At 37.5% G+C, this 26,500-nt stretch overlaps 2 protein-coding genes across 5 annotated transcripts in view; both read left to right on the forward strand.

Moving 5' to 3' along the window:
• GPATCH1 (G-patch domain containing 1) lies at window positions 1–17,912 on the forward strand. 4 transcript variants are annotated; one of them, XM_062586230.1, is made up of 20 exons: window positions 1–10; window positions 4,722–4,856; window positions 5,127–5,212; window positions 5,665–5,825; window positions 6,186–6,283; window positions 6,453–6,511; window positions 6,837–7,082; window positions 7,914–8,061; window positions 8,820–8,899; window positions 10,019–10,223; window positions 11,244–11,531; window positions 11,883–12,064; window positions 12,341–12,468; window positions 12,757–12,887; window positions 13,222–13,391; window positions 13,932–14,136; window positions 15,193–15,303; window positions 15,799–15,923; window positions 16,267–16,412; window positions 17,604–17,912. In XM_062586230.1, exons 1-20 carry the CDS (start codon window positions 4–6, stop codon window positions 17,623–17,625), a joined length of 2,733 nt encoding a protein of 910 aa, XP_062442214.1. In that variant the 5' UTR covers window positions 1–3; the 3' UTR covers window positions 17,626–17,912. The 4 variants fall into 4 exon arrangements, with proteins under 4 accessions (XP_062442214.1, XP_062442212.1, XP_062442213.1 ...); XM_062586228.1 differs by lacking the exon at window positions 1–10 and adding an exon at window positions 2,919–3,006; XM_062586229.1 differs by lacking the exon at window positions 1–10 and adding an exon at window positions 2,919–3,006 and having other exon boundaries at window positions 11,886–12,064.
• The window catches only part of WDR88 (WD repeat domain 88), a 16,971-nt gene continuing 8,166 nt past the window's right edge, over window positions 17,696–26,500 (forward strand). Inside the window, exons 1-6 of the mRNA XM_062586853.1 lie at window positions 17,696–17,728; window positions 18,521–18,601; window positions 19,365–19,475; window positions 23,366–23,454; window positions 25,208–25,271; window positions 25,771–25,909. Coding sequence (XP_062442837.1) covers window positions 17,696–17,728; window positions 18,521–18,601; window positions 19,365–19,475; window positions 23,366–23,454; window positions 25,208–25,271; window positions 25,771–25,909 — 517 coding nt within the window. The remainder of the gene's footprint in view (window positions 17,729–18,520; window positions 18,602–19,364; window positions 19,476–23,365; window positions 23,455–25,207; window positions 25,272–25,770; window positions 25,910–26,500) is intronic.

Below are 26,500 nucleotides of genomic sequence, written 5' to 3' on the forward strand. Positions count from 1 at the left end.
GGTATGGATGGTATGTATGATATGTATGCACACAAATACACATTATGTGCCATCTTTCTATTTTATCTGTGTCACTCCATTTGCTCAGTCAGTCCCATCCTCCTGCCCCCATCCTGGAGAAATATGTGAATATATGAAATTCCAGTCTTTATTCTTCGCTTTGGCTAATAGGAAATGTTCTTGGTTTGGGAAGTTCATTTCCTGCTAGGACCTGTGTTGATGCACTGTTACATACTGAAGATATGAATCTGGTTTGACTTAATAACTGGCAGCTGCTGCTCTCTGGGAAGAGAATGTTTCTTTTTTGTGACCTTACAGACATTGTGGCTACACAAAGGATGGTAAAAGGGGCTTCAAAGACAGCTTTTGTCCCAGAGAGAGACAGAGGTTTATTAGCAAAAGCCCATCAGAGTAATACTGTATAAAGAGAGAAGTATGCATCAAACTTGTGCTATTTTTCAGGGTAGATTCTCAAATCCTGAATGAGACACACAGTTACATTTCCCTTCTAATTGCTGGTGGCTTTGAATATAAGACTTTAATTCTGATAGGGAGGAAAAAAAGATTTTGTCAATATCCCTGACAACCTGTAACTTTATGGATGATGAAAGCAATGCAGCTAGAAGTTACCTATTTGAAGAACTATTTTTAAAGAACACAGTGTAATGGAGGATATAGTCAGAAACCTTTTTGGTCCACCTTCTTCGTGTGGTAATTCGAAAACATATGTTGAAAACTTTAGAGAAAACTAAAACTTGAAATCCATGTATTGATTAGCTCTATTTCCACTTCATATGTACTTGTGAGCCTTATAGAGAAAAAAAATCTGCAAGATTTAATTACATCATCTCCGTGAATACAATAGGCAACACACTTGAAAGATTTTCTCTTAATATTGTGGAGGAAAAAAAAAAAAGCCAGTGTGTTAAATCAAATTCACCTAGACTTGACTATTCAGGAGCAACTATTTCCAAAACAAAGTGAAACAGCTACCATGCTAACGACTCATTTTGTCACTTTATGTTCTAGCTAACTGCCTACTAATTAGTAATGATTAGAAAAGATAATGCATGTGGATAAATGTCTGTGGCTTCATCAGTATTGTTTTAAAGTGAATTAGAAAACTAAATTAAACAGACTACTCTCTATTTGCATAGACTTGTTTAAATATTTCCTATTGAAACCTGAAACCACATGAAACTTAGGTAGTTTCAGTTTGAAAAAAAGAAACAGTTCTGTGTATACAAACAAACACAGATGGTGGATTAGAGAATAAACTATTAAACTTGCAAAACATCTTATCTGTTAAATGTAGGAATCTCTCAGAATTGTTTATTTATCTATTTTCAAGAATTTCAAGGACATAGGGATAGAGCTTACAGAAGTTTCGGACTGATAGAAACTTCCAGAATTCATCTTCAGCACAAAATGAAGTGCTTTTGTTGTTGTTATTGTGGTGTTTTACTTACAATACATTGTGGTTTTAATGCATCTGAGTCTTAAAATGTAAGTTTGAGAAATCAAGTTGGCATAAGAGGTTCTCATGGATACTACTGGGGAAAGTTGCAAAATTAAAATCCAAATCTTGAACGCTTACGTCTTTATTGCTGTATACTTGTTCTTATATAATCACTATAGAGTTTGAATTGCAAAATATTAATTTCTGTTCAGAATATAGATTAATTATAACATATTCCTAACATAAAATTCAGTACAGCAACCCAAATCCAGAGAAGTTTGCGTATCTCTACTTAAACTTCTGTGCAGCATAGAGCGTTTTTTTGCTGGTCACTTATATTCTAATTGATTACGCAACTGTGACAAGGTACGGTTACAGAAAAGAATAAATACTATATAATCAGTTCCCACTTGTCCTGAAGTGCTTACTTCAACTTGATCTGCCCCTTTTCAGTAAACAAACACTATGATAAATGGTTACCAGGGCTGGATAAAATGGTTACCAGTACGCTCTGTGAGTCCCTTGTACAACCCGTACGCGCGCATTGCCTTGAACTCGCCGCACCAAAGTCCGCTCGGCGTGCCACGCTTCGGCGTGCCACGCTAGGCCTCGCGGCGCTCGCGAACCACCTCCAGACCTCCTCAGCACGGCTGTTCTGGCGATCAGGAGCGACACAGCAATGTACTTTGAGAAAGCGGCCAGACCCTGCAACCAGCGGCCTTACAAGCAAAGCAAAGGCACGAACAGGTCAAAAAGGCTAGCTGCTGTATGAGCCATTTTTCGAACACAAAATTCCCAAGATCCCCAAGGAAATTCTAGACAAGAATTCAGAGAAATGAGCACGGATTTGAGAAATAGAATTAGTCCGAAAATTGAATCAAGTTTCTCACTTCACAGGTATTTTAGCAGAGAGAATGGTGTTTTCTGTAGTTGTTTACTTCCTTTCTCAGAATTTGTGATTAGGTAGGCAGTAATATAGTACTACCTTCGATCATTGATTGCTACCTTTAAGTTAAAAAAAATGATCAGCAAGAAAAATCCTAAGAAGCCAGTAATAATGTAAATTGTGACAGAAAGGGCTGCACAGACCTTGCACTATATATCTGTGAGAAACTGTGTTAGCCTTTTGAGCGTTTAGTGACTAAATAACACACTTAGTAGACACAAGAGGAGAAAACAGCAGTTGTACTATTTGAATCTAAAAATCCAGCGGGAACGAAAGCAAAGACTCGCGCAGCAACCCCTGCGCTCGGGGCTGTCCGAGCGGCCCTCCGCACCCGGCCGAGGGGGCTGTACGTCTGCTACGGGCCGCAACTCCGCCCAGCCCCGCCGAGCGCTCCCTCCACAGCGCTCGCACCGGCGGCGCCCGCGGCCGCCTCGAGCCGGTCCGGCCCGGCGCTGAGCGGAGGGGGCGCCGGCCCCGCCCCCACGTGACGCGGGTTTGGCCCGCGGGAGCCGCCGTCGCGGCAAGATGGCGGCGGCGAGCAGCGACAGCGAGGAGGAGGACCTGGTGAGCTACGGCAGCGCGCTGCCGGCCCTGCATGAGGGTAAGGCGGCCGCGGCCCGGCACTGCTCGGCTTTGCCTCCCGCCTGGCGGCCGGGGGGCCTCGGCGCTGCGCCGCCTGCCCGGCGCTGGCCGTGCGGCCTGGGCTCAGGTGTATCCGCGCCCGGCAGGCGGCTGTGCTGGTGTGAGCCCGCCCGCAAGCCTGGCCCTGAGGGGGAATGGGCGTTATCCGCGCACCGGGCTGCAGCTCGGACTGCCGCCGCTGGTTTCACGCCGTTACTGTTAAAACAGTGCGACTGTTTATGCCAAATTTATGCCAGAACCGATAACTGGGGGGTTCTGCTCCTCTTTCAGTACGTGTGGTCTAATCTCTCAAACAACTACTAACCGACAAAATCTCACTAGAATTCTTACCTCTGTCCTTTCCTGTATTTTGACAGCTTTTAGCTCGGTGTGTTTCTGTAACCTCCAGGCTTGTATTAGTATTATCCAGTGTAAAAAGCAAACAAACACTGACTGTTATTTTGGGAACTGTACGTCTGAGAATAGAGATCTAATTGCTTATATAAGACTTGAGAAAAATAGTAATGTCTCATGAAGATAGATTTCTGTTGAGTTTCTCAGATACAGCGATCCTTTCTTCTTCTTGAAATAATGTTTTATAGTTAATCCTAGCAAATAATAAAAACATAGCAAAAATGCTTGTTCTATTTTCAAAGCACATTAGACTAATTACTTAGCCATAATCTAATCTTTGCTGTCATTAAACACTCACTTTATAAAAATCCCCCTGCTATTTGTAGTTCAGTCTGTCACAACATTAAATGTGGTGTTGTTCGTTTTAATAATAATTTATTTCCTGTTTGAAAGGGGTAGATACATTTTTTCCCCACTCATAAAGTGGCATGCTTGCTGGCTGTAAACAAGTTTTCTGTCATTAGGAACTTTGAAGCATGTTGTGACTTTGGAGCTTTGAAGCTCCTATGTGTGTTTATTTGTATCTTCTACTGAAGACTTCCCAAGAGTTGTACATTGGGCCTGATCCTGGGATTGCCCACCACTAGAGTTAATGTCTAGTGTTGGGAGTAGCTTTGTTTAGATTAGTAGAGGTGCTTCTTTAAGGAAAGTGTTATGATGAACAGTGATCTAACAGTGGTATACAGTTTCAGTGGACTAATGCTCAGAGAAATTGTAGTATTGTGTATTACTTTTGCTATTTTTTCCAGTTATAGGATTTTTTTTTTTTGCTCTTAATGACAGTTTTTAATATAAATATATATAATGCCTGTTTATATATATGTACACATACACACACATATATGAACTGTATAGTTAACTTACAGCTCAAATTCTCATTAATATTGTTTAACAAGTATTTAGTATTTTAAACCTTTCTAGTGCTTTGCAAATAGTTCTTAAGTGCCTCTGATGGAGAGGTGTAATATATATAATGACTAGATTGTTAAGCAGGCAGATAATTTATGGCTGTTTGACCACAGAAAAAAAAAGTGCTGTCAGAACTAGTTAGGATTTAGGATTTAATTTCAACACTTCATGCCTTTGCTGTGCTCTAATAGTGCATACGAATATTTAAAGCAAGATGGGAAGAAGTACAAACTGCTGATGCTTTCCATTTCAAGGTGGCTACTATTTGAGCCCATTGTTAACTGCAAGGAAGAAGAGGTTTCTGGAAGAAGTGGAGATTCCATTCTTTATGCGTTTTGTGACTTACTTTCTACATTGTTTATCTGATTGTAGGTGAACGAATTAAAAAGCCAGTTCCTCTTCAGGAGCAGACTGTTAAAGATGGCAAGGGACGATATCAACGATTTCATGGAGCATTTACTGGTGGTTTCTCTGCTGGTTACTTCAACACTGTTGGCACAAAGGAAGGTTGGGTATTTTTGAATCTTCTGGGAAATATTACTTGATTAGCATAATATAACATTACTGAAAATAAATTCACTGTCATGAAGCAAATTTTCTCTGCTCTTTGTTACATTCTAAATAGTTGAAGCAGTATTGTTGAAGTTATTTCCCCTTGAGATTTCTGAATGCAGTTTTATAAATGTTCTCTTAATGTAAGCTTGAAATGTTTGAGTTGCTTTGAAATATTACATTGACACTTACTATACCTTACTTTGGTATTTACTTTTTTTGAAGGATGGACTCCTTCAAGTTTTATATCATCACGGCAGAAGAGAGCAGACAAAACCATTCTTGGGCCAGAAGACTTCATGGATGAAGAGGTAAATTTAAAAAAGAATACAAATCCTTTGAAAGTAGTTCCCCTGACTTTAAAGTTTGACTGTTTTTGATGCAACAAAATCTATCTGAGAACTTAAAATAGTGGAAACTGAAGTAACTTTATATTACATCTTGTATGCATGTTATACTCCTAGGTCTGATGGGGTGTTTTCTAGATTCACTTAGGAAGCTTCTCTAACCTCTGTCTTAAAAACAAGCAAACAAACCTCTCAATTTCTCTATCAAGAAATAAAAATCAAAAAGAGATGTTTGAACTTGTTTAAAATACAACTGCCTTTCAAGTGCTGAAAATGCAGCTGTGTAAGTAGCTTGAAATATTTAGCCACTGTGAAGGTCATATCCTGTTTTCTTTCCTTTACCATTATTATAAGTGTGCATTTGAGGAAAAAGTATTTTTAATGAAAAAATCTTCCATTTTGTATGTATTTTCCAGGATCTTAGTGAATTTGGGATAGCACCAAAAGATATTACAACCACAGATGATTTTGCATCCAAAGCCAAAGATAGAATAAAAGAGAAAGCTAGACAAATTGCAGGAGTAGTTGCTGCCATTCCAGGAACAACTGCTTTTGATGATTTAATAGGACCATCAAAGTAAGTAAAATAAAAGCTAATCAAGCAGTTTTTCCCCTTTAGAAGTGTTGTGGTAAGAAAAGGAGTGTTTTGCTGTAGTGAAAGAAAAGGAAAATCTGCAGCATTACACTTTCAGTGTGGCTTCCACCTGGACATTTGTGTACGAGCAAATTTCTGTCAGGGAAACGCATGCAAAGCGGGATGTAGTGTATACAAGAATGCTTATATGTTGTGATCTTTTTTTTAAAGTGTGCTGTAATCTCAAATTCTGATTTCAAAAAGCAAAAAAAAAAGCATAATCTCAAATGATGTGCATTATTTCTCAAGGAATATTAAACATACATATTTGAGGTATTTTTTTTGTTCTTTTTTTTTCCTTAGAATAACAATTGGGGTTGAACTGTTGAGAAAAATGGGCTGGAAAGAAGGGCAAGGAATTGGACCTCGAATAAAAAGAAAACCTCGTAGACAGAAACTTGGTATGTTCAGAAAATTTCCTGAATTAAGCAATGTGCTTTCACAGACCTGTTAAGAGGTTCACTTTAAAACTTCCTGTTCAAACCTCCTTTTATTTGATCTGTTTCTTTACTCTAAGAGGAATTGAATAAAGAATTGTAATTTAGGATAATGCTGTTATGTCTTTTATAGATCCTCAAGTGAAAGTATATGGTTGTGCGTTACCACCTGGACTGTCTGAGGGGTCTGAGGTATTGTACAGGCAAAAATAGTTTGATTCACGTAAAACTTAAAAAATGTTAGCACATAAGTAAACTTTTTTTTCTTGGATGTTTTTAAACAATTTTTAAACACACAGCTTTAGGATTTTTTTTAAAGTATTCATAAGCATGTGTGATGCTTACTGTCAAAAAGGGTTAATATGCTTAGCTAGCAAAAGGCTAAATGTAGATACATGTAGTTTATACATAGTTTCATACATGTTTGAGGGAATATTAACTAAATATTGTAGAAACAAGAATACAAAACCCTTTTATATAGCGATATTTATTGTTATGTACTTCTGTTTTGTATAAGGATGAAGAAGATGAATACCAGCCAGAGAATGTGACATTTGCACCAAAAGATGTAATGCCTGTAGATCTGACTCCAAAAGAGAATGTCCATGGACTTGGCTATAAGGGTTTGGACCCCACACAAGCTTTGTTTGGTGTATCTGGAAGAGAACACCTTAATCTTTTCACAGGTGGTTCTGAAAAAACAAGTGACCTACTTGGTGATCTGAGACATAGTAAAGGAAGAAAACTAGGTATCACCGGCCAGGTAAAGAGATTATTTGATGTATGTTATTATTAGCATAATAAATCTCAATACATTTCTGTTTTCTTCTGCGGGAGGCACTGAGACATGGTAGAGTTATTGTAGGAAACTTCAAATGGTTTGAGAACAGGGCTAGGAGTCTGCCTTTTTTCTGTGGTTTAACTTGCTTAATAAGATGTGGGCAAATCCTTAGAACTCTTACATGTCTTAATTTAATCAATATCATTAAAGGGAAATGTAAAAATATCTCATTGAATAATTGGCCCAAGAAAATTCTTATTTTGCTCACAGAAAGTTGATATTCTATACGCCTTTAATTTAAATGTTTCTGTCAGTTTTATTGTATCTTTCCAGTAATATTGAATGCATCGATTAGAGAGGTTTTGCTGCTCTCCATTATATTTGTGTTCCGTGTGTAGAAGGAGCACTGTCAATTTATGTAACTTTGGGAATCATACTTAATTCTCATGCCATCTTTTTTTGAGAATGTACCTGCTCTTAGTCAGAATGCAAGTTTTATGGTAAGAAATTAGTCTGTTGTTCTCATTCTGTGCAGACTAAACACTGTCATCAGTGTTTGATGTGTACAGCATCATCAGATCACTGTCCCTCACTGCCTGGGAAGTGAAATGCATTTGCCTCTCCCCAGTTAGTAGCACTTGTTTTCTGTGAAGCAGTAAATTGTTCCCAGTATGTGTGTATATATAGCTGTATCTGTATATATAGAGAGAGAGATCAAGAGAGAGAGATACACGTGTATAGGTGGATTATGACATATGACTTAAAGGTGATTTTTTTAGGTTTTGAATTCTCATTATTTGAAATATATTTTAGGCTTTTGGTGTAGGAGCTTTAGAGGAGGAAGATGATGATATTTATGCAACTGAAACTTTGTCAAAATATGATACAGTTCTAAAAGATGAGGAACCTGGAGATGGCTTGTATGGTTGGACAGCGCCTAAGCAGTATAAATCCCAAAAAAGTAAGAATTCTGTTTCTATCTAAAGAGTTGAAAAAATATCGTATAACTGTCATCTGTTTTCCAAACCTTTTAACTTTAAATCAGCTGGTATTTTCTAGCCTTGGTATCTGATAACTTAATCTGGTTGTCTTTCTATATTTATGTGTCCAAATCCTGAAAATAACTTTTGCCCTTCACTTATTCCAGTTTATATTAAATTCCAAATTTATATTTAAAAAGGACAATGTGTGTTGGTTTATGAGATATAGAGGATTCAATCCCTAGTGACAGGAATAGAAAGATGATTTTGAGTAGTAGCTACAAAATATGTCCCAATACTTGCAAAGAGATTTTTAGATATAACTACATATTTTCAAACAATAACACTTGTATATCTTATCTTGATGTCATTTTATTTTTTTAATGCAGCTTCCATGAAATACTTCAGTGATTTCGAGAGTATTGGTATTAGTTGTGCACATTTAATGGTACTAATGTTAGCTGCGTGCAGTAGCAACATTATTGTCTAATATAATATATATTAGATATAATAGTATTATCTGTTGTTCATCTTACAGCATTCTCTGTGGTAGTAGTTTTTAGCTGTATCATACTAATCCAAATTCAGATCCCTTGAATGTAAATAAAAGGCAATGAAGACGAACACACACAATTAAGCCATTTACAATATAATGTGAAATGAATACCTGGGGAGGAGGGAAAGCTTTTGCCAAACGTAAATCTTTTAAATAATGACCAGCTTTATAATTGTTTTATAGGGCTTGAAACAGAAGTTAAATACATAGGCAAAATCTTGGATGGTTTTTTGTTGGCATCAAAGTCATCAGCTCCAAGCAAGGTAAGCAGATGTTGCCGTTCTTGTAGTAAGACTCACATCTGCAAGAAAGAAATCTCAAAAGCAAATAGACATGTAAACTGTACGGATTTTATTGTTTTTAATGCTTTTATATGTTCTTAGAAATAAAAGTGCTTGTTAGTGATAAAGATTGCTGAATACTCGAAAAACCCTGTTGCAGGCTATTCAAAACAAACATTAAATTTGTCAGACTAGTGGATGAACTTGAATTTTTCCAATGTGCTGGCTTTAAGCAAATGATTTCCACACTATCCACTATCACTTGGCATAAGGTTGGAGGAATGTTCTGATTTTCACCTTCGAAATGAAAAATGTACATATTCTGCTTATAGGTATTCAAATGTAACATCCAGTATTCTGTAAGTCAGGCCTCATGCTTCATCCAGTTCACTGTCTTGATAAGTTGTTAGTCCTATTTTTAGGATTGCATCTTGCATGCCATATATATATTTGCATAAATTGAGATAGCATAGAATTGTGTGACACAGTTTTTTTCGAATGAAGAGAGGAAGCAAATTTGTATGGTGTATAAAAATGCCTAGCATGGGAGGCATTGAGATAACTTTCATAGTAATGGCTTGAATGAGGAATGTTGCAGAGGCGAAGGATTTTGAAAGATGTTAAAGTACATTAAGCATAGAGGAAGTACTTAAGTCCAACTGATTGACTAAATCTTGTGTGAATTCTGTTTTTAAAAAAATTAATAGGCAATATCCAGAACTTTCTCAAATAAAAGCAGTGCATATTCAGAGACTTACTAATTTTTTATGCTGCTTGATGAACATATTTTTCCTATTTCTCTTAATTTTTATGTGTTAACATTTTATTCCTCAAATTTATATTACAATGCCATTGACTTATTGACTCAGTCTAAAAGATACAGTAGCTTGTAATATATTTTCTGTTACTAAGTTATGTAAATTGAGGAATTTTTAGATAGGGTGACCTTTTCTGAAAGCACGAAACAGTATTCATGTGTCTAAGACTAATCCCTTCATACAGAGAATGAAGTGTAACGTCTAAGAGTTAAGTCCAAAGTTGCGTCTCTTTCTTAGTATTTTTGTATTTTTTTGTTTGTTTGTTTTCTTTTCCCCCGGAAAGATTTACCGACCACCTGACCTGCCACGAGATTACAGGCCAGTCCATTACTTTCGGCCTGTGATAGCAGCTGGACGTGACAACTACCGTTTACAGAAGGCGTTAGAGGAATCAACTGGAAAACTTGAGAATGACGCAACACAACAAAGCAGGCATACACTGAATGCATCTCAGAGGAGGAAACGACTAGGAGAAACTGTCCTAAAAGGTACTGATATATGTGATCCTGTCTTTGCTTGTGTTTCAGATGACAAGTTGACTATGAGCAGCAATGTGCCTTTGTGGCCAAGAAAGCTACTGGTATCCTTGGGTGCATTAGGAAGAGTGTTGCCAGCGGGTCGAGGGAGGTGATCCTGCCCCTCTACTCAGCCCTAGGGAGGCCTCATCTCGAGTACCATGTCCAGTTCTGGGCTCCCCAGTACAAGAGAGTCATGGAGCTGCTGGAGAGAGTCCAGCATAGGGCTACGAGGATGATCAGAGGGCTGGAGCACCTGCCCCGTGAGGAACGGCTGCGAGAGCTGGGCCTCTTCAGCCTGGGGAAGAGAAGACTGAGGCGGGATCTTATCAATGTGTATAAGTACCTGAAGGGAGGGTGTCAAGGGGACGGGGCCAGACTCTTTTCAGTTGTCCCAAGTGACAGGACAAGAGGCAATGGGCAGAAATTGAAGTACAGGAAGTTCTGCCTGAACGTGAGGGGGAATTTCTTCCCTGTGAGAGTGACGGAGCACTGGACCAGGTTGCCCAGAGAGGTGGTGGAGTCTCCTTCTCTGGAGATCTTCAAGGCCCGCCTGGATGCAACCCTGTCTAACATGCTCTAGGTGACCCTGCTGAGCAGGGGGGTTTGGACTAGATGATCTCCAGAGGTCCCTTCCAACCTTACTGATTCTATGATTCAGACCCTCAGTTTGTTTTGTATAAGAATTTTATAATTTTAGTCCAGAGTTGACCACTGTTTTCCAATTTAAAAATACTGTCTGATCAGTCTAGCTAGAATACTTTGATGTTGTCCAGTTTTGTTTTGACACATCAATTATTGATATCTGCCTATATTTTTATTTATAATTATTCATCTTTGTAATTATGTTACTGGTTATGTTATGGTTGCTTAGGGGCATTTTCTCCAAATTTCTGTGCACAATGGCAGGCTTCCCCCCCCCCCCCCCGAAAGTGGCAGAAATGTTTGTAGTGTTTTTTCATTTCTATTTATTATTGCTTTCTTTGGTTTTAGGGCCTGCTCCTTCTGTTTTGGACTATCTGTCTGAGAAAGATAGAGAAAGACTGAAAGAAGTAAAACAAGCATCTGAGCAACAAATGAAAGTAAAAATGTTGCCTCAACAGCCACAAAATAGCAGATTCCAGCCAGCCTCTGCAAATGATGCTCCTCACAAGTGGCAGATGTTTTTGGGGGATCAGTTAGCAAATGCTGGTTCTAGTGACTTCAAACCATTTGCAAGAAATCCAGAAAAACAAAAAAGATACGAAAGTTTTGTGCAGAGCCTTAAACAAGGACAGCAAGGTAACTAAAAAGATGAATCCTCACCTTTTTAGCCTTCTCTGATTTTTTTTTTTTTTCGTTTCTTCATTCTGATTTTTTTTTCCTATTCCATTTTATGTTCAATATGAGTGCTCTTCTTGAAAATATCTATCTTTGGCAAATACTGTCATTCTTACTCTATTGTAAAATTACCTCCACTTACCAAGGAATAATCCAGCTGAGATTAATGCTGTATCTAAACTAAATACTCATACTTGCAGGGATGTTTGCTTTTTATTTTTCTTTTGCTTGAAAGAATCTCAGTGATTTGTACATGCCTGAGACTTAAGTAAGCTTTTAGCTCTGCTAAGCATATCTCTTTTTCATTTATAGCAGATACGTTGGAGCGTTATTTAGACCCGAGTATGACAGAATGGGAGCGAGGAAGAGAACAAGAGGAGTTCCTCCGTGCAGCGATGTTCTACAAATCTTCAAACTCAGCACTGTCATCCAGGTTTACCCGAGCCAAATATGAAGATGATGTTGATAAAGTGGAAGTTCCTCGGGACCAAGAGGTATTTGCTGTTATGATCTTTCAGTACATAGCAACTGCAGTTGCTATTTTAATTACGACTTTCAAAATCCTTTTCCTTTAAAGCTTCTTTGTAGGTGTAATGACAATAATGTTTATTCTGGTAAACCTTTGAAAAAAATCATTGCATACAAAAGCAGTGATTTGTTAATGAGACTTAAATGTATGTGCTTGTCCCTTTCTCAGTATTACGACAGTAATACTCCATTCAGTAAGTTGTTACTCATCTAGCAGATGTAAATGTTTGACTTTTTTTCAGAATGATCTCGATGACAAGGAATCTGCTGTTAAGATGAAGATGTTTGGCAAACTCACAAGAGACAAGTTTGAATGGCACCCTGAAAAGTTACTGTGTAAAAGATTTAACGTTCCTGATCCATACCCTGAGTAAGATAATTTTTAAAAAGATACAAATATTTTTAAACCGTTCTTGAACATTCTGACAGTTTTAATGTTTGTGGGAAAACTTGGATTCGTTATTTTATTTTTTACTTTTTTTAATAACAATTGTAACATAGTACCTGCTAATGCTTTAATTGGGCTCATTAAACGTGGTGAAATCACCTCTGTCAAAATAGTATGCATTTTAAGGAGTGTTAACATTTGTTGTAGATAAATTGAGGCCTTATTTTTCTGTGTAGAAAACAATAATCAACAAACACTTTTTCCCTCTAGTTCTTCCATTGTTGGGTTACCAAAAGTGAAACGAGACAAGTATTCTGTATTCAATTTCCTAACCCTGCCTGAGCCCACCACATCTGTAACTCAAGCAACAAATGTTATTCAACAGAGTAACAATCTCAGCAGTAAGTTGGTCATTATTTTACTTATGTAGCTATAAGAGTTAATGTTATAGAAAACACTGCAGTCTTTGTCATGGAGAATGAATTCATCTATCTGATTTTTTTCATTAAAAATGGCAAAAGATTTTAAAAAATTCAGTCAGTGACACAAAAAGTCTGTAAGATTATGCTAATTTCTTCCACCTAAAATATTTCTATAGATTAGCTATTCAGTTAAAACGCTTTTAAAAGTGTCAAACCATACTGAAGAAGCAGAGTAATTTAAAATCATCCTTAGGTTATGAAATGCAGTATAATTTAGCACGTAACTGATTTGAATGTTTGGAACTTTTCTTAGAACCAAAGAAACCTTCAAGATGGGATGTATCAGATACAGAGAAAGAGAAAAAAGATTCTATCAGTGAATTCATTAGTCTTGCTAGATCAAAAGCTGATGTTCAGCAACAGCCACCAGTACCGATGACAGAAGAACATGGAAGTGAGACAAATGAAACTCTTCCCAGTGAGGTGGGTGCACAGCTGTGTTTGAACTTGAAGGGGGATGGTTGCAAATTTTGTTAATCTTGAACTAATGTTGTGTAGCGTATGAGCAGAGTTAATAAAGATTGATTTACAGAAGGGTCAACTCAGGATGAGCAAAGAGAAGGTGGAATTTGTGCTTAAGAATTTTGATGTTTATAACTGAGGTGTACAGCATACAAGTATAACAAATATGACTAGAAGGAGCACGGGGAAATTTTCTCCTTAAATTCACCTTTAGCAATGTATAATTGAAGCCTGACTTTAATGAATTAGAATTTATAAAATCTCATATAGAGCAAAAGGTGCAGTACTCTTTACATGAAAATGTCTTTGTTCAGCGATGTCTCAGGGTTTTACTATTTCGGGCTAACAGTTCTAAGCTTGTTTACTTCATGTCTATTGTGGTATTTGATAGTTTTCTAAATACATGACAGCAGGTTTGAAGGTATGTTATTACCTAAGTTACCAGAGAGAGATTCTTTAGAGTTTCTTTAGTGTTTAAATATTATTTATGATGTTTTGCAGATAGCTAATGAAGACAAGGATCAGGAAGAAGAAAGCAGACCATCCATGGACTTATTTAAAGCCATCTTTGTGAGTTCCTCAGATGAAAAATCATCTTCCTCTGAGGAAGAGAGTGATGAAGAGCCTCAGCCAACTGCTTCTGTGATAGATTCAGAAACTACCAAGCAGGTTGATCTACCAGATAGTTCCTCATCTAATGTACCAGGTAGTACTTAATGAATGTTTTCATAAGTATCTTTGAAAAAGTTTTATTAATGTGTAGTAGTAGTTTTTTAGGAAGTCCGAGTACACTCAGATTAGCAGGACATTATGGGATCAGGATGATAGTCGTCTAGCTCCACCAATGTCAGATGAGTTGCACATGTAGAAATTTTGAATAATACAGCACTGAATAGCACCTTGCATGTTGCAGCATTATTTATGTTGCTATGACTCTTGCATAGCTTTTACAAGCAAGCCGTCCTATGGAATTTGCTTGTTAAACTAGGAGGGGGAACACCACACGCAATATTGAAGCATCTTTTACGGAAAAGGAGATTTTTATACCTGCAATAAGTCATAAGGTAAATGATAAATGGCAGCTCCCTTGTGGATATTTGGAAGTTTAGAAATAAATTGCCTCAATTTGATAAGTAATTTCACTTTCTAAATAATGACATTCCAGGAAAATATAATGTTGAAATAATTTTAATAAGTCATCAGTAGGGTGCATTTTATTAGTATTCTAGTTATAATAATTGCCAGAATACCTCTACAAGAGAGGGAGAAGACCAATCTTTTGAATGTAATAAGTTCTCATGTTTTCAGGATGTCATTGAATTAACAAAGCATACTTTATACTTTTAAATTACAATGGAAATACTTTGATACTTACTGTCATGCTTGGTTCTGTTAAGATCTAATTTCTAATGTTTATTAACTTCATAGATGTTGTGGAATTTGTCATTAATGTGCGGTAATAGAGTAGTAGTACTGCATTACTAAATGAAAGCAAGCCCATGCACCAATATTAACTGATTTGTAATTGTAGAGTAAAAAGGTCAATTTTCATTAAGGAAAAAATAGAAAAGGCAATATGTTGAAATGCTTGGGGATGTTAGCTTAGCAAGATGGCCAAAGAAGTGCATAGAAATAAAGGAATTTGATTTATTTGTTTTCTTAGAGTTTTTTTAAAAAGTCCACTTTAACTTTCTTCAGCACTTCTTGGAAGAAGTGCTACCTTATTTTCCTTTTAAATAAAGAAGGTTTTGTTACTTGATAGAGAATGTGGCTGCTACAACTGAGCCTAGCCTTCCTTTGCTGCCTGCTTCGAAGGATGAACTGGATGTGGCAGAGGAATTTGGACCAAGGTTGCCTCCAGCTTTCTCTTCTGGTAGGTCCTGCAGACTTATAATGTACACCTTCTGGATGTTGAAGGTGTATGCAAGATAAATTTTGTTTGTCTGTCTTTAAAAACAAAATAAATAAAAAATGTGTATGAATACTTAATTTACCTCTTAAATGCCTGTGCTATGTCAAACTGGCACTGACAAAGGCTTTATTACCATGCTGGGATCACAGGCAGAGGTCCCTACTAGTAGTAGCAACTTTTATGCAGCTCTGCAGTGGCACTATTAGTAAACTGTAATGCTGTAGGACCAGCATTTTTTTTTCCTTTTTTTTTTTTCATTTTTTTTATAATTCAGGTTGCAAAGATATTTAATTGGAGTGTGAAAGTTACAACTGGGAGATTTAGGCATTCCACGTCTATTTGAAGGCTAAGATTTTTTTAAACTCCCTATTGTTTTCAAATTTGTATGAAATTTAATATTATAGTTACCTTTTATTTTATCATGTTTTTAGTTGCTGCATTTGCTTTGTACTTTAGGTCTTATTCAGCAACAAAGACCACTAGTGCCAGCAGATTTTCCTGGGCCTAGTAGCAAAGAAAAACATAAAAAGAACAGAGAAAAACACAGGACTAAAAGAGACCACAAACATAAAAAGGAAAAGGTATTTGTATGTTAAATTTGTATGCCTCACATCTTCAGCATATTCTGAAAACTGCATGTAATTCATGACTTGTAGATATAAAAATAATAATAATCAAATATTTGTTTGGCGGATGAGCATTTAGGATGAGCTGTGTGGTTTTATTTTTTATTTTTCAACTCAGGCCGAGTAGTGGTAGAGGTGTCACCGTTAGTGTTTCGTCTCGGTTAAGCTTGGAGTTTACCCTGAAATCAGCTTTTCAGAATTCGTTTCTTCTTTTTGGTGTTGTTGACTTTCAGAATTACCCAAATCTTTCAAAATGAAAAAGTAATGTAATAAGGAATTAATTCTTTTCTTTTTACAGAAAAAGAAACAGAAGAAGCACAAAACCAAAGGAAAACATAAGAATAAAAAATCTGAAAAAGATAGCAGCTCAGACACTGAAGACAGCAGTGACAGCCTTAGTGATATGGATACCATAGGCTTGTCACCCAAAGAGCTTCTAAGGAGGTAAACAGAAAATTTACTAAAAAACTTGCAAATTTTGCAATGGATAACTAGGACTTCGTTTTATATGAATTGTCATTCTAGTGAACCTATTTGCAACAAATATGGATCTTCTAAACCATTTATGTGTATAGTATTGCTCAGTTTGTTTAATCAGATTAGGAAAGGTTGCAAATATTAAGCATCTTAAGTTCTGTGATAATTAATTTTAAGGATAGGCTTATGCGGTAAAAGGCACTGAATACACAACTCTATGAGTTAATACAGATTATTGTTACAGATGACTGATATTTTTGAAGCTATTTTGAATGGGAATTAAAAATTGAACAAGTGCAGTGGGTCATATTTCCATTACTTTGCCTACTCCTCCTCGGAAACTTTTGGAAGCAGTATTGTCTGCTTCAGACTGTTCATAATGAGCAAAAGACCTAATTCAGATAGATGCATTATGTTGCATTGATGCTTAAAATAATTCTGTGCTTGAGCAGGAAGCAATGCAGCAAACAGAACAATGTTGGAGTCACGTGCATTCCTGCTGAATTCAGACTGTTCTCTTACGTTTTGATAAACTAGTGGCTTGAACATAGTTCTAGTTCAGATGTGAAAATCAGAACATTTAATTTTGCTCATGTGCTTGAAATAAAGTACAAACAAAAGTAATTGGCAGTACAGACCACAGTCAACTTAAAACACATTCCAAATAGAACAGTCACTGCCTTTGCTTCTGTTGAACCTCTCTTCCTAGCTGAAGGAGGAGTCTCAACATATTTGTTGAGGTATCACATCCGGCTGTCCTTATTATTGCAAAATCACTGTGATCTGCCTGTTCAGTGGATTGGGTTGTTACAGATAGGAGGCAGAGTCCCCTGGAAGGCCAAGTTTTCCTGTTTCATTGAACTTGTTATGTATTTGTGCTTTATTACTTAAAAGAAAAACAAAAACAAAAATTTCTTCACTTAGCAGATTATAAGGCTCGTAAATAGCTGGTATGTTCTTCTGCATTTTGAACAAAATCACTAGACTTCTTTTTACAAGATGATATTTTGTACGTCTTTGTGTTTTGTCTTTTTTTTGCATCATTGAGATAAAATGTGGTTACCTTAGACTAAGGCTTAGGAGAGTGATCAAGTAACTAAGTATTTGTGATGTTGTATGTAACTTTTCAATTGACCTTTCTCTTTGTCTCCCTCTTAGACTGAAACAACTTCAGCATTGAAGAAGTAGCTTTCCTCAGTGGCATGTGACTATATCAAACTTTCGATCTCCTCCGTGATGGTAGATCAATAATGTATTGTATACTTCGAAGCGCTGTAGATACCGTATTCATATTGAATTTGTTTGAAAGTACAAGTGTATTCATTTTGTGATGCTATATAAATTCAAAATTTATGGATTATGGAATGTTGAAAAGACCTCTTGTGCAGTATACTCTGAAATACTGCAGGCTCGGTTTTAAGTTAAATTTAACTTAAGATATTTTAATAAACTAAGTATTACCAATCACTGTTTTGTGCAGCAAGTCATTGACTAGGAGCGCTAAAAAGCTGATGAGTAAAGTAGATTTCAATTCTGAATTAACTTAAGAAATTAAAAACTAAAACAATGTGAATTTTGCACGGGTGCATATATTTTTCAGTTTTGAATGTGTCTTTACTGCAGAAATTCATATTGCCATTTCCCAGGCTCTGGATATATGTGAAGCTTTTTCATTTTTTAATCTCTCTTCTAATTCTATATAGCACTTGTCATAGCAGATCTAAATAAACAGTTACTTTGACACAACTTAAATTAGTAAGGCTAATATACTAAAATATTAGTACTATGATTATAACTTGTATTACGTTGCAGGTGTATGCAGTTAGAATGGAATCTCGGGGTGCTTATGCCCTTGGTGTTTTATGCAGTGCGTTTAAAAGGTTCTTGTTGCCTTGCAGTTACTTAATGCAAGCCCCGAGCTCCGCGGGGACGCTGTTCGAAGGAGCAGGCCCTCTGCGGTCCTCCCGCAGGCTGGGCTCGGAGCTGAGCGGGAGCCGTCGCCGAAGCTCCGCGGGCAGGCGGCAGCTCTTCGGCGCTGACAGCGCCCGCGGCTGTGTGGCGGCCCGTGAGCGCAGGGAGAGGGAAAGCGCCTGGCCCGAGACGGACATCAGCAAGCGAACCGCAGCGAGGGCGGGGGAACCGGAAATAGCTTGGGGGTCGCTGGTTTGGGTTCAGCGTGAGGGGGGTGCGTGGGGGCGCAGCGCCACGGCCTGGGGCGCCGCGGCGGGGCCCATGGCGGCGGGCACCCCCTGCGCGGACCCCTGGGGCCTGGGGCCGGCGCCCGGGGCCGCCCCCACCGAGAGCCGCTGGGGCGACCAGGAGCCGGCGGCGCAGGTGGGCGGCCGCGGGACGGTCAGCGGGGAGCCACGGGGCGGCAGCGGCCAGCCGGGAGCCCCGAGGGCCTGCCGGGAGCCCGGCGCTGGTCCCGGCCCCGCCGCCGGCCTCCTCGCCTCGCGCCGTGTTTCTGGCATTTCTTCGGGGTGGGGGGCTGCGGGGAGCAGGGGCTGGAAAGCTCTGCCTCGCTGTACGTGCAGGATGGACCCCGGTGTCATCCGTGCTCCAGGCCCTTGGGGTTTTCTTGGGAGACTTGGAGATTTAAAGGGAAATCTTGCTTTGCCTGAGAGAAGTAAGAATTGGGAGGGAAAGAAAAAACAAAAAGCCCAGAACAACCACAATCTTGTTTCCCTCCAGAAAAATAAAAGTAAAATCAAAATCTAGAAACCTTTCATTCCGAACCAGATGCCAGTTTACCTGGTCGGCTCCAAGCTGGTACCCGGAACGGATGCCAGTTCTCTCAGACAAGCGGAATTTGAAAACTTCTGCTCGGATTATTGCTTTCCTGCTCCCTCTTGTGGACTAAACAGTCAAAAGCTAGTTCCAAGGGCAAATACTCCTAAATTTTGTTCTGTTCATTTACAGATCCAATTTAAAATTCTGAGAGGACACAGTGACACTGTGAGCTCCTGCCACTTCTGCTTTGAAGACACAAAAATACTTTCAAGCTCTTACGATAGAACAGTGAAGCTCTGGGTACGTTACAAACCTAACAACTATTTCCAAAATCCGAACATCTTAAAGCTGAAATCAACCAAGTAGTATTATACAGGTGTGGAGACTGATTGGCTCTTCTAGGAGCCTTCTAAAGATACTTTACAGATGTTTAAAAATGCAAATGTTTAACAGATAAGTAATAAAACTTCTATTTTTTACTTCCAATCTTCTTCAACATTAAAGGGTGACCCTTGTGAGCATCTGCAGCGCACTCCGGGCCAGACCTCTAGTTTATTAATATTTCAAAAGTGCAATTTCATACACAAAACTTACTCTTTTTCACCTGGAAGTTCCTTTTTCTGATTTTTGTGTTTGTCTTTTTGTAGAGAGGTAGTAGAAGTTAGGGATTGTACAAGACTCGTGAACTTGGCCGTAATGCTACCACACCTGTTGCTTGCTTTTTCCTTTCACTTAAAGCTTGAGTTGCACCCTTCGTTTCCTTTCTCCTCCAATACTCCTAGTTGGTTTTGTGAAGCTAGCTAGAGTGTCCCTAAAACTCCAAGAACACTGACACACAAGGCAATGGCAAGATCTGGAATGTAGAAATGTACAGATTCTGGATGATCAAATCTAAGTTTATTTTAAAAGATAACTTGGAGGCATGTGGTTATGTGAGCCCTTGAATTTTATGCAAGCAGCTGACTGTTTAGCTGTGCTAAATAGATTGAAGGCATTGAGGTTAGCACATACTAAAAAGTCATGACTTGATAGAAGAATTGGTAATGAGTTATGGTAACGCTATAGTATCATATGAATACAGATAGATGAAATAATTTCATAAGATCTAAGGTATTGCATTCCTACCAATGCAGTAGTAGATTTCTGCCATAATCAAAGCCTTTTTTTAAAAGGTACTGAGAGAGCAACAACCTCCAAAGCATACAAAGTCCAGGCAGCTCCCTAGTTAGTACCATTGTGTTATCTGAGAGCTGATCCAGGAGATCAGGAAGGCTAGAATGAGAAAGAGAACAAATCCGTCTTTTAATGATAATTTCTGAAGCACCTCTTCTTCTAGTGGATTCTACAGAAATACTGTAGATAAGAGAAATATAAATAAATATATCTCAACAAGTTAGTCATGATATTTTCATGACTATAGTGTGCCGCTTCCTGGAAGTGTAGCTTAGTCTGTCTCTTAAGTTTTGTTCATCTTTGTCATTATTATCAAAGAAAGTTTTATTCAATGTTTCTTGAGTGATACTTATTTTTCAGAATGTATCTAAAAGCATTTGCCTGAATCTTGTGAACTTTGTGATACTAACCTGTAGGCAATATTATTTTGATATATCTTGATATGCTTTATTTGGTCTCGACAAGCCTACTTTCCTCCTCTACAGAAACAGCTGAAGCAGAATTCAGGAGAGTGCGGACTTGGTCGTGGGGGGCTGGAACAGCCCTGACGATTTCACTTGGCAGTTTCTTTTTATTTTCCCTTGAATGAATAGGTATCAAGTGATTTAGTGTACTGAGAAAGCATTTGAAGTTCCTCTTGAGAAGAGAAAGTATCTCACTGACAGCGCGCGCACATCTTTTAGAAAACAAAGATTAATAAGGTGCACACTAGACATAGACTAGATAAGACTAGAAGGGCAGTTCTGACTGCAAGGCTTTTTTTTACTCAGAAAAGTAGAACAAGAACTTGTGGTAAGTTTAATCCATTTTTTTTCCTTCCATCTTTGAAACATACCTAATGATTCTGGTGTCAGTATTAGACTCCTAGGGCATTGACACACATTCAGAAAGTAAGTGAAAAAGTGAAAAATAAATTCACTTTCACTCCAATTTTGTGTGTTACTGAGAGCTGCCAACTTAGCAGGATAACTCCTTCAAATGAAAGTCCCCATAAAGAAGCAGCTGCTCTAGATCTTAGACTTTACAGTTCGTATTAATGGGAAGAGGAGACAACGTTTTCTTCATGGATTAAAAACAAGTGAAAGAATATGTATGCAATGAAGGCAGTTCATGTTAACTGATTAAAGACTGATTCTGAAACCTCTTGGTATTTAACAAAGATCTGTTGAAATAATTAATCATAGAGGATTATTTAGCTGGATGAAGATATGATGGCTGGTCCTGTGATCTTTTTGATCTTTGAGTTACTCTGCATGTTGGCAGCCCTCTTTTTTGTTTTTGTTAGTTTTGTTTTGTTTTTCATGTATACATTCAGGCACTGTGATCCATTTGTAAAATTTGATTCATTTTTATGTGTATTACCACAGAATCTTGAGGCTTTAGTCATGGGCTAGGACTGCATGATGCTTAGGACTTATGTAGAAAAAAAAGATGGTCCCATCCTGAAAGCACTTACAACTGTTTGCATAACAGACAACAGATAGATAGTGACAGGAAAGAGATAACAGAGCTCTGGGTGTGATAGATAAAGAACTCTGTTTCAGTTATGCCAATCTTGAGATGATGAAAAGGAACAGTCTGAGATTTTTATATAGCGAGAAGGAACTGTAAGTAGAGAGGTAGGGCTGTGCGTTGTCAGTATGGGGCTGGTATATAAGTTTATGTTTGTATTTGAAAGACTATGCAGAAGTGAGACATTGCAAATAAGAATTAGGGACAGACTTTGTGAAACAGGCACACAAGTTTAAAGGAGAGGATCACTCTAATGGCATTCTTAAAGAACAGTTAGACAGGAAAGGAGACGAGAAAGTTATTGGAAACAAATCAAGATTTTAGGAGGTGGAACATCATCTTCACTGTACAAAGGAATGGACGACAAGGATGACAATAAATATTTTTCTGAGTTTCAAGCAGGAAGAAGTTGCTCCAGATTTTGTGAGAGTGGTTTCAGTAATACAAAAGGGTTCAAGCCAGTTTAAAGAGGTTTTATGATGAAGTTGGAAGAACGAACGCCAGACAGCCCTCGTAGTTGGCCTGCTTGATGACCTTAGAGATGAAATGGGCAACATTTGGAGAGATAAGTAGGGCTTGACTAAAGACAAGGGTTTTTTATTTGCTTGCTTTTAGGATGGAAAGCAGTAAAATGTACCTTGATTATGGAAAACGAGAAGATAGGATACAAGGAAGATCAGAGGATAGATCACTGAATCAAATGAGAGGATAGTGGAAAGAAGGACGCCTGAATTTCTGCATTTTTGCTGGGCAAGAGAGCAGTGTAGGCAATGAAAGGGAAAAGGCAATCTGTTCTAGAGGAGGATCACAGATTACATCAGTTTTCTTGTGAACGACGTGAGGGAAACAAAGGCAGGAAGGGAAGAGTAAATCAAAGATGATCAACAGGGGATTCTGATTGTTGGTGAGAGATTCATTTCCTCTCAAGAAATACAGTTTACCCAGGAAGACAGCATATGTAAAGAAAAGCAGAATGATTTGTAGTAGAAGCAGCCAACCTGATCGTAGGAGTTTCACTTGAGCTGCAACATCAGGGTGGGAGCAGAGGCGACCATTGCTGGGTACGAGCTAGAACTCATCGTTACTTCTGTAATCTTTGTAGTATAATTCTTTATTTGTATTGTGGTAATACATAGGAGTCCAGTTAAGGGCTTTTGGTTGGTTCTGTACAAACAGAATAAAAAGGCCGTTCAGCACCCAGCCAAGGTGCAGAAGCAAGTGGGGACAGGCAGAGTAGGAAATACAAGGAAGCAAATGGTTTGATGGCATTGGTGAGAATGACCGGCGGTGGTCTGAACACAACAATGTTTATGACTGATTTTTGGGAGATGTATCTTTTGCAAGAATAAATCCTCATTTATATTTTCAAATTAGATGATAATAATGAGACCAACTTTACAGATTTCACATGCTTTGCTTTACCTTATTTTTGTGGAGCTTTGTATTATTTTTTTTCACAGAATAGCAAAATATTTCCTAATCAAATTCCTTTGGATTTATTCAAGGATGTTGCTAAAGGTTTTCCTATTCAAGTTTTTGAAGAAGGACATACAGCTCCAATTTCTGAGTGCAACTTGAGTGCCGATGACAAAAGGTGACCTTTCTGCCGCATTTTGTATTTATAAAAGGGGAGAGGCAGTGTTTTGTGCGATTTTACCGCATGTGGAAACACAATGGACAAAATTCAGAACAAATCAGTTACTTTTTCAATCCTTTTATTGTTTTCCTAACTTTTACTACATCATATTCAAACTCCTTTTCCTTACATTTATGCTCTGCTATAAGTAGTTCTATTACTGACTGCCAGACTCCCTCACCCACTTTTGCTGCCATTAATCTCAGTTTGCCCTCACCTAGAATTTGTATTGGAGCTCTTAAATCTTTTCTACTTATGCTTTGCATTTGATGTCCACTGAAGAAAATAAGAATCTTCATTGCCTTAAATGTATGTTAGGATAGCCTAATGGATTATAGCCTGTTTGGGGGAAAAAATGTCTAATACTGCTTGTGAGTTATACAGGACTGGAAATGTGACCATACGTTCTGAAAGGGCATATAAATATATACCACTTTTATAAAGAACAACACTGCATTAACCTAGGGTCAGAGGTTCTTCCACCAGTGATATTTACACCTTCACAAAAGTTCTCTTCTGTCTGTATTTTGTATTAATATTCTACAGCCTTTCCATTAAGCCTGTCCTGTCAGTTCAAGAAGAAAAGCGTTTTATCCGGTGTCAATCTGTGCACATAATAATTAAAGCGACTGCAGCATATATTAACATTTGGTTAAGTAGGTCATGCAGTGCCTCCAGGGATACTAGCTGGCATATTTTATCATAAAGTCGTAGTTTGAATTAATTTTTATCAGGTTGGAAAGTTTTTTGGTCAATGAATAGTGCATACGCTAAGCTGCCTGTTGCAGCTCATTGTGTGTGTTTTTGAAATTGCTAAACAGCAACTAAAATATCATTCTGTAGTGCTCTGAAAACTCCTTTCCAACCACCAATACTACCAATTCATAAACTGAAAGTGTCGTCCTGTGTTATGTGTGCCCATTTAGGAGCAGAGATTGTGTTGGTTGCAGGAAGTATATACAAACACAGAGAAAATCAGACATTTAAACAATGTATTTTTTTTTAATTATTATTATTTGTGAGAATATTCATGCATAGTTTCTTGGGCAAAGTATATAAAAATGACATTTTATGAACTTGGTCAAAAACCTGAAAACAAAAAGCCACAGTGGTACTAAAAATATTTGTCGTATCATGTGACATTCAAAATAGATGTTATTTTAGATATTTGGGAATATTTTAATAACACTGTAGGAGACTAATTTAGTTTGACCTTCTGTTTCATGGATATCTGCCAGTTTCTAGTAAACTTTGAATAGCTTTGTTCTATAATGTGGCTTTCTGTCTGTGCAGTGCGGTGTCTGTGGTAGAGGGTTACCCAGCAACAAAACCACTGAAAATGCAGAAAACCCCATAGTGACAGGAGCACTTCACGTTCATTACAGAAAAGACATCATAATGGCTTTAAAATTATTCTAAAATTAGGAATAATTAAATATCTTGTAAGAGGATGAAATAAAAATGAGTTGAGTGCTTGCATTTAAAATTACAGATGTTGATATTCTTACTAGTTTATAGATGAAATATAAATAATACTTTTTTAAACTAAGCTATCCAGTATTTTTTGCTGCAATGTTTAAAAATTTATTTTAAAATAGTGGGTGTGAGGATGTCAGATCATTGTCAGAATTAAATGTTGTCGTGTTTTTTAAATGCGTTCTTTTGAGTGAAAACACTGATGGCCATTTTCATTAATGTACTTCATTTTTAGAGTAGTAACATCATCATATGATAATACTGTCAAGGCTTGGGATATGGAAACAGGAAAAATGCTGGTATGTATCCTTTTGAATACATTTGGCAGAAAGTATAATTATAAAATTAAGATTCGTTGCTTTGTTATTGATGAATAAGTAACAAAACATTCTTTTTTTAACACAATAATAATGTAGTTGGGGTAGGAAGTCTTGATTTCTAGTCCTAGATTTGATACTGATTAATTGCTTGATCTTAACTAAAACCCTTAATAAATTTATCTCAGTTATTGCAGAAACAAGTGGGTATAATAATAATAACCTTTCTCAGAAAATATTTTTAAAGATTTTTTAATTTAACATCTTAGAGTTTGGACAGGGAAGCCTTATCTAATTTTAAGATTATTGCTAATGCAGAAATAGAAGTTGATTGAAAAATTGGATGTAAATGCATCCACCAGGATTCACAAAAAATAAAGTAATAGCAAAAGCCTTCCCTTCGAGCTTGGTTACAGATAACAGAATGTTTGCTGTAAAGCAGCCTTATCTCTAACCCTCAAGCATGTTTCTTCTTCTTTAGTGGACAATAGAACATGAAGGTGTTGTAACGTCATGTGATATTTCTTGGGATGGTAAATATGTGGTTTCTGGTTCTGACAGAGAAAACGCCATACATGTTATTGATGCAGCAAGTGCAGCAGTGGTGGCACATGTCCAAGGTAACACTTAAAGCTTTTACATCATTTGGGCAGTTCTTGAATTTTTTGATTGCTTTTACAAAGTTGGAAAATCTATTTAAGTCAGATTCACATATCCTTACTTAGGAAAGGTGAAAGAAACTTTTTTTTGTTTGTTTTTTTAAGACATTAAACCCAGAATTTTTCAGAATAGATTTATAAAAAATAGATTATGGGTCAAAATTGGATCAGCAGTGATTCTTTTTTTGAAACATAATTTCTCTTTGGAGATAATTTCACTAATGAGACCTCAGTCCCATCAGGCTTCTGTAGAGGACTGTAGGCCAGGGAGATGGCACTCCTGCAGAATCAGCCCTAAATATGAGAGCCATCGTGAATGTAAGATCAGCATGTGCTTTACATGCTTCTGTGAATCAGAGCCTGATAGTTAAATCATTGGGGCTTAAAAATAAAATGTACAGCAAATGGCTCATAATAGCTCCACTAGAACTTTCTCTTTAAAATGTCACTGCCAGAAGGTATTTTGTTTACATTATTATAATAGGGCTATTTGTATAAGTGTAATTACCTGCTTAAGTGCTCCCTAAGAGTCTAAGTAGTTAACTGTCATTG

The sequence above is a fragment of the Rhea pennata genome, chromosome 13 (assembly GCF_028389875.1).
Source record: "Rhea pennata isolate bPtePen1 chromosome 13, bPtePen1.pri, whole genome shotgun sequence".
Lineage (NCBI taxonomy): Eukaryota > Metazoa > Chordata > Aves > Rheiformes > Rheidae > Rhea > Rhea pennata.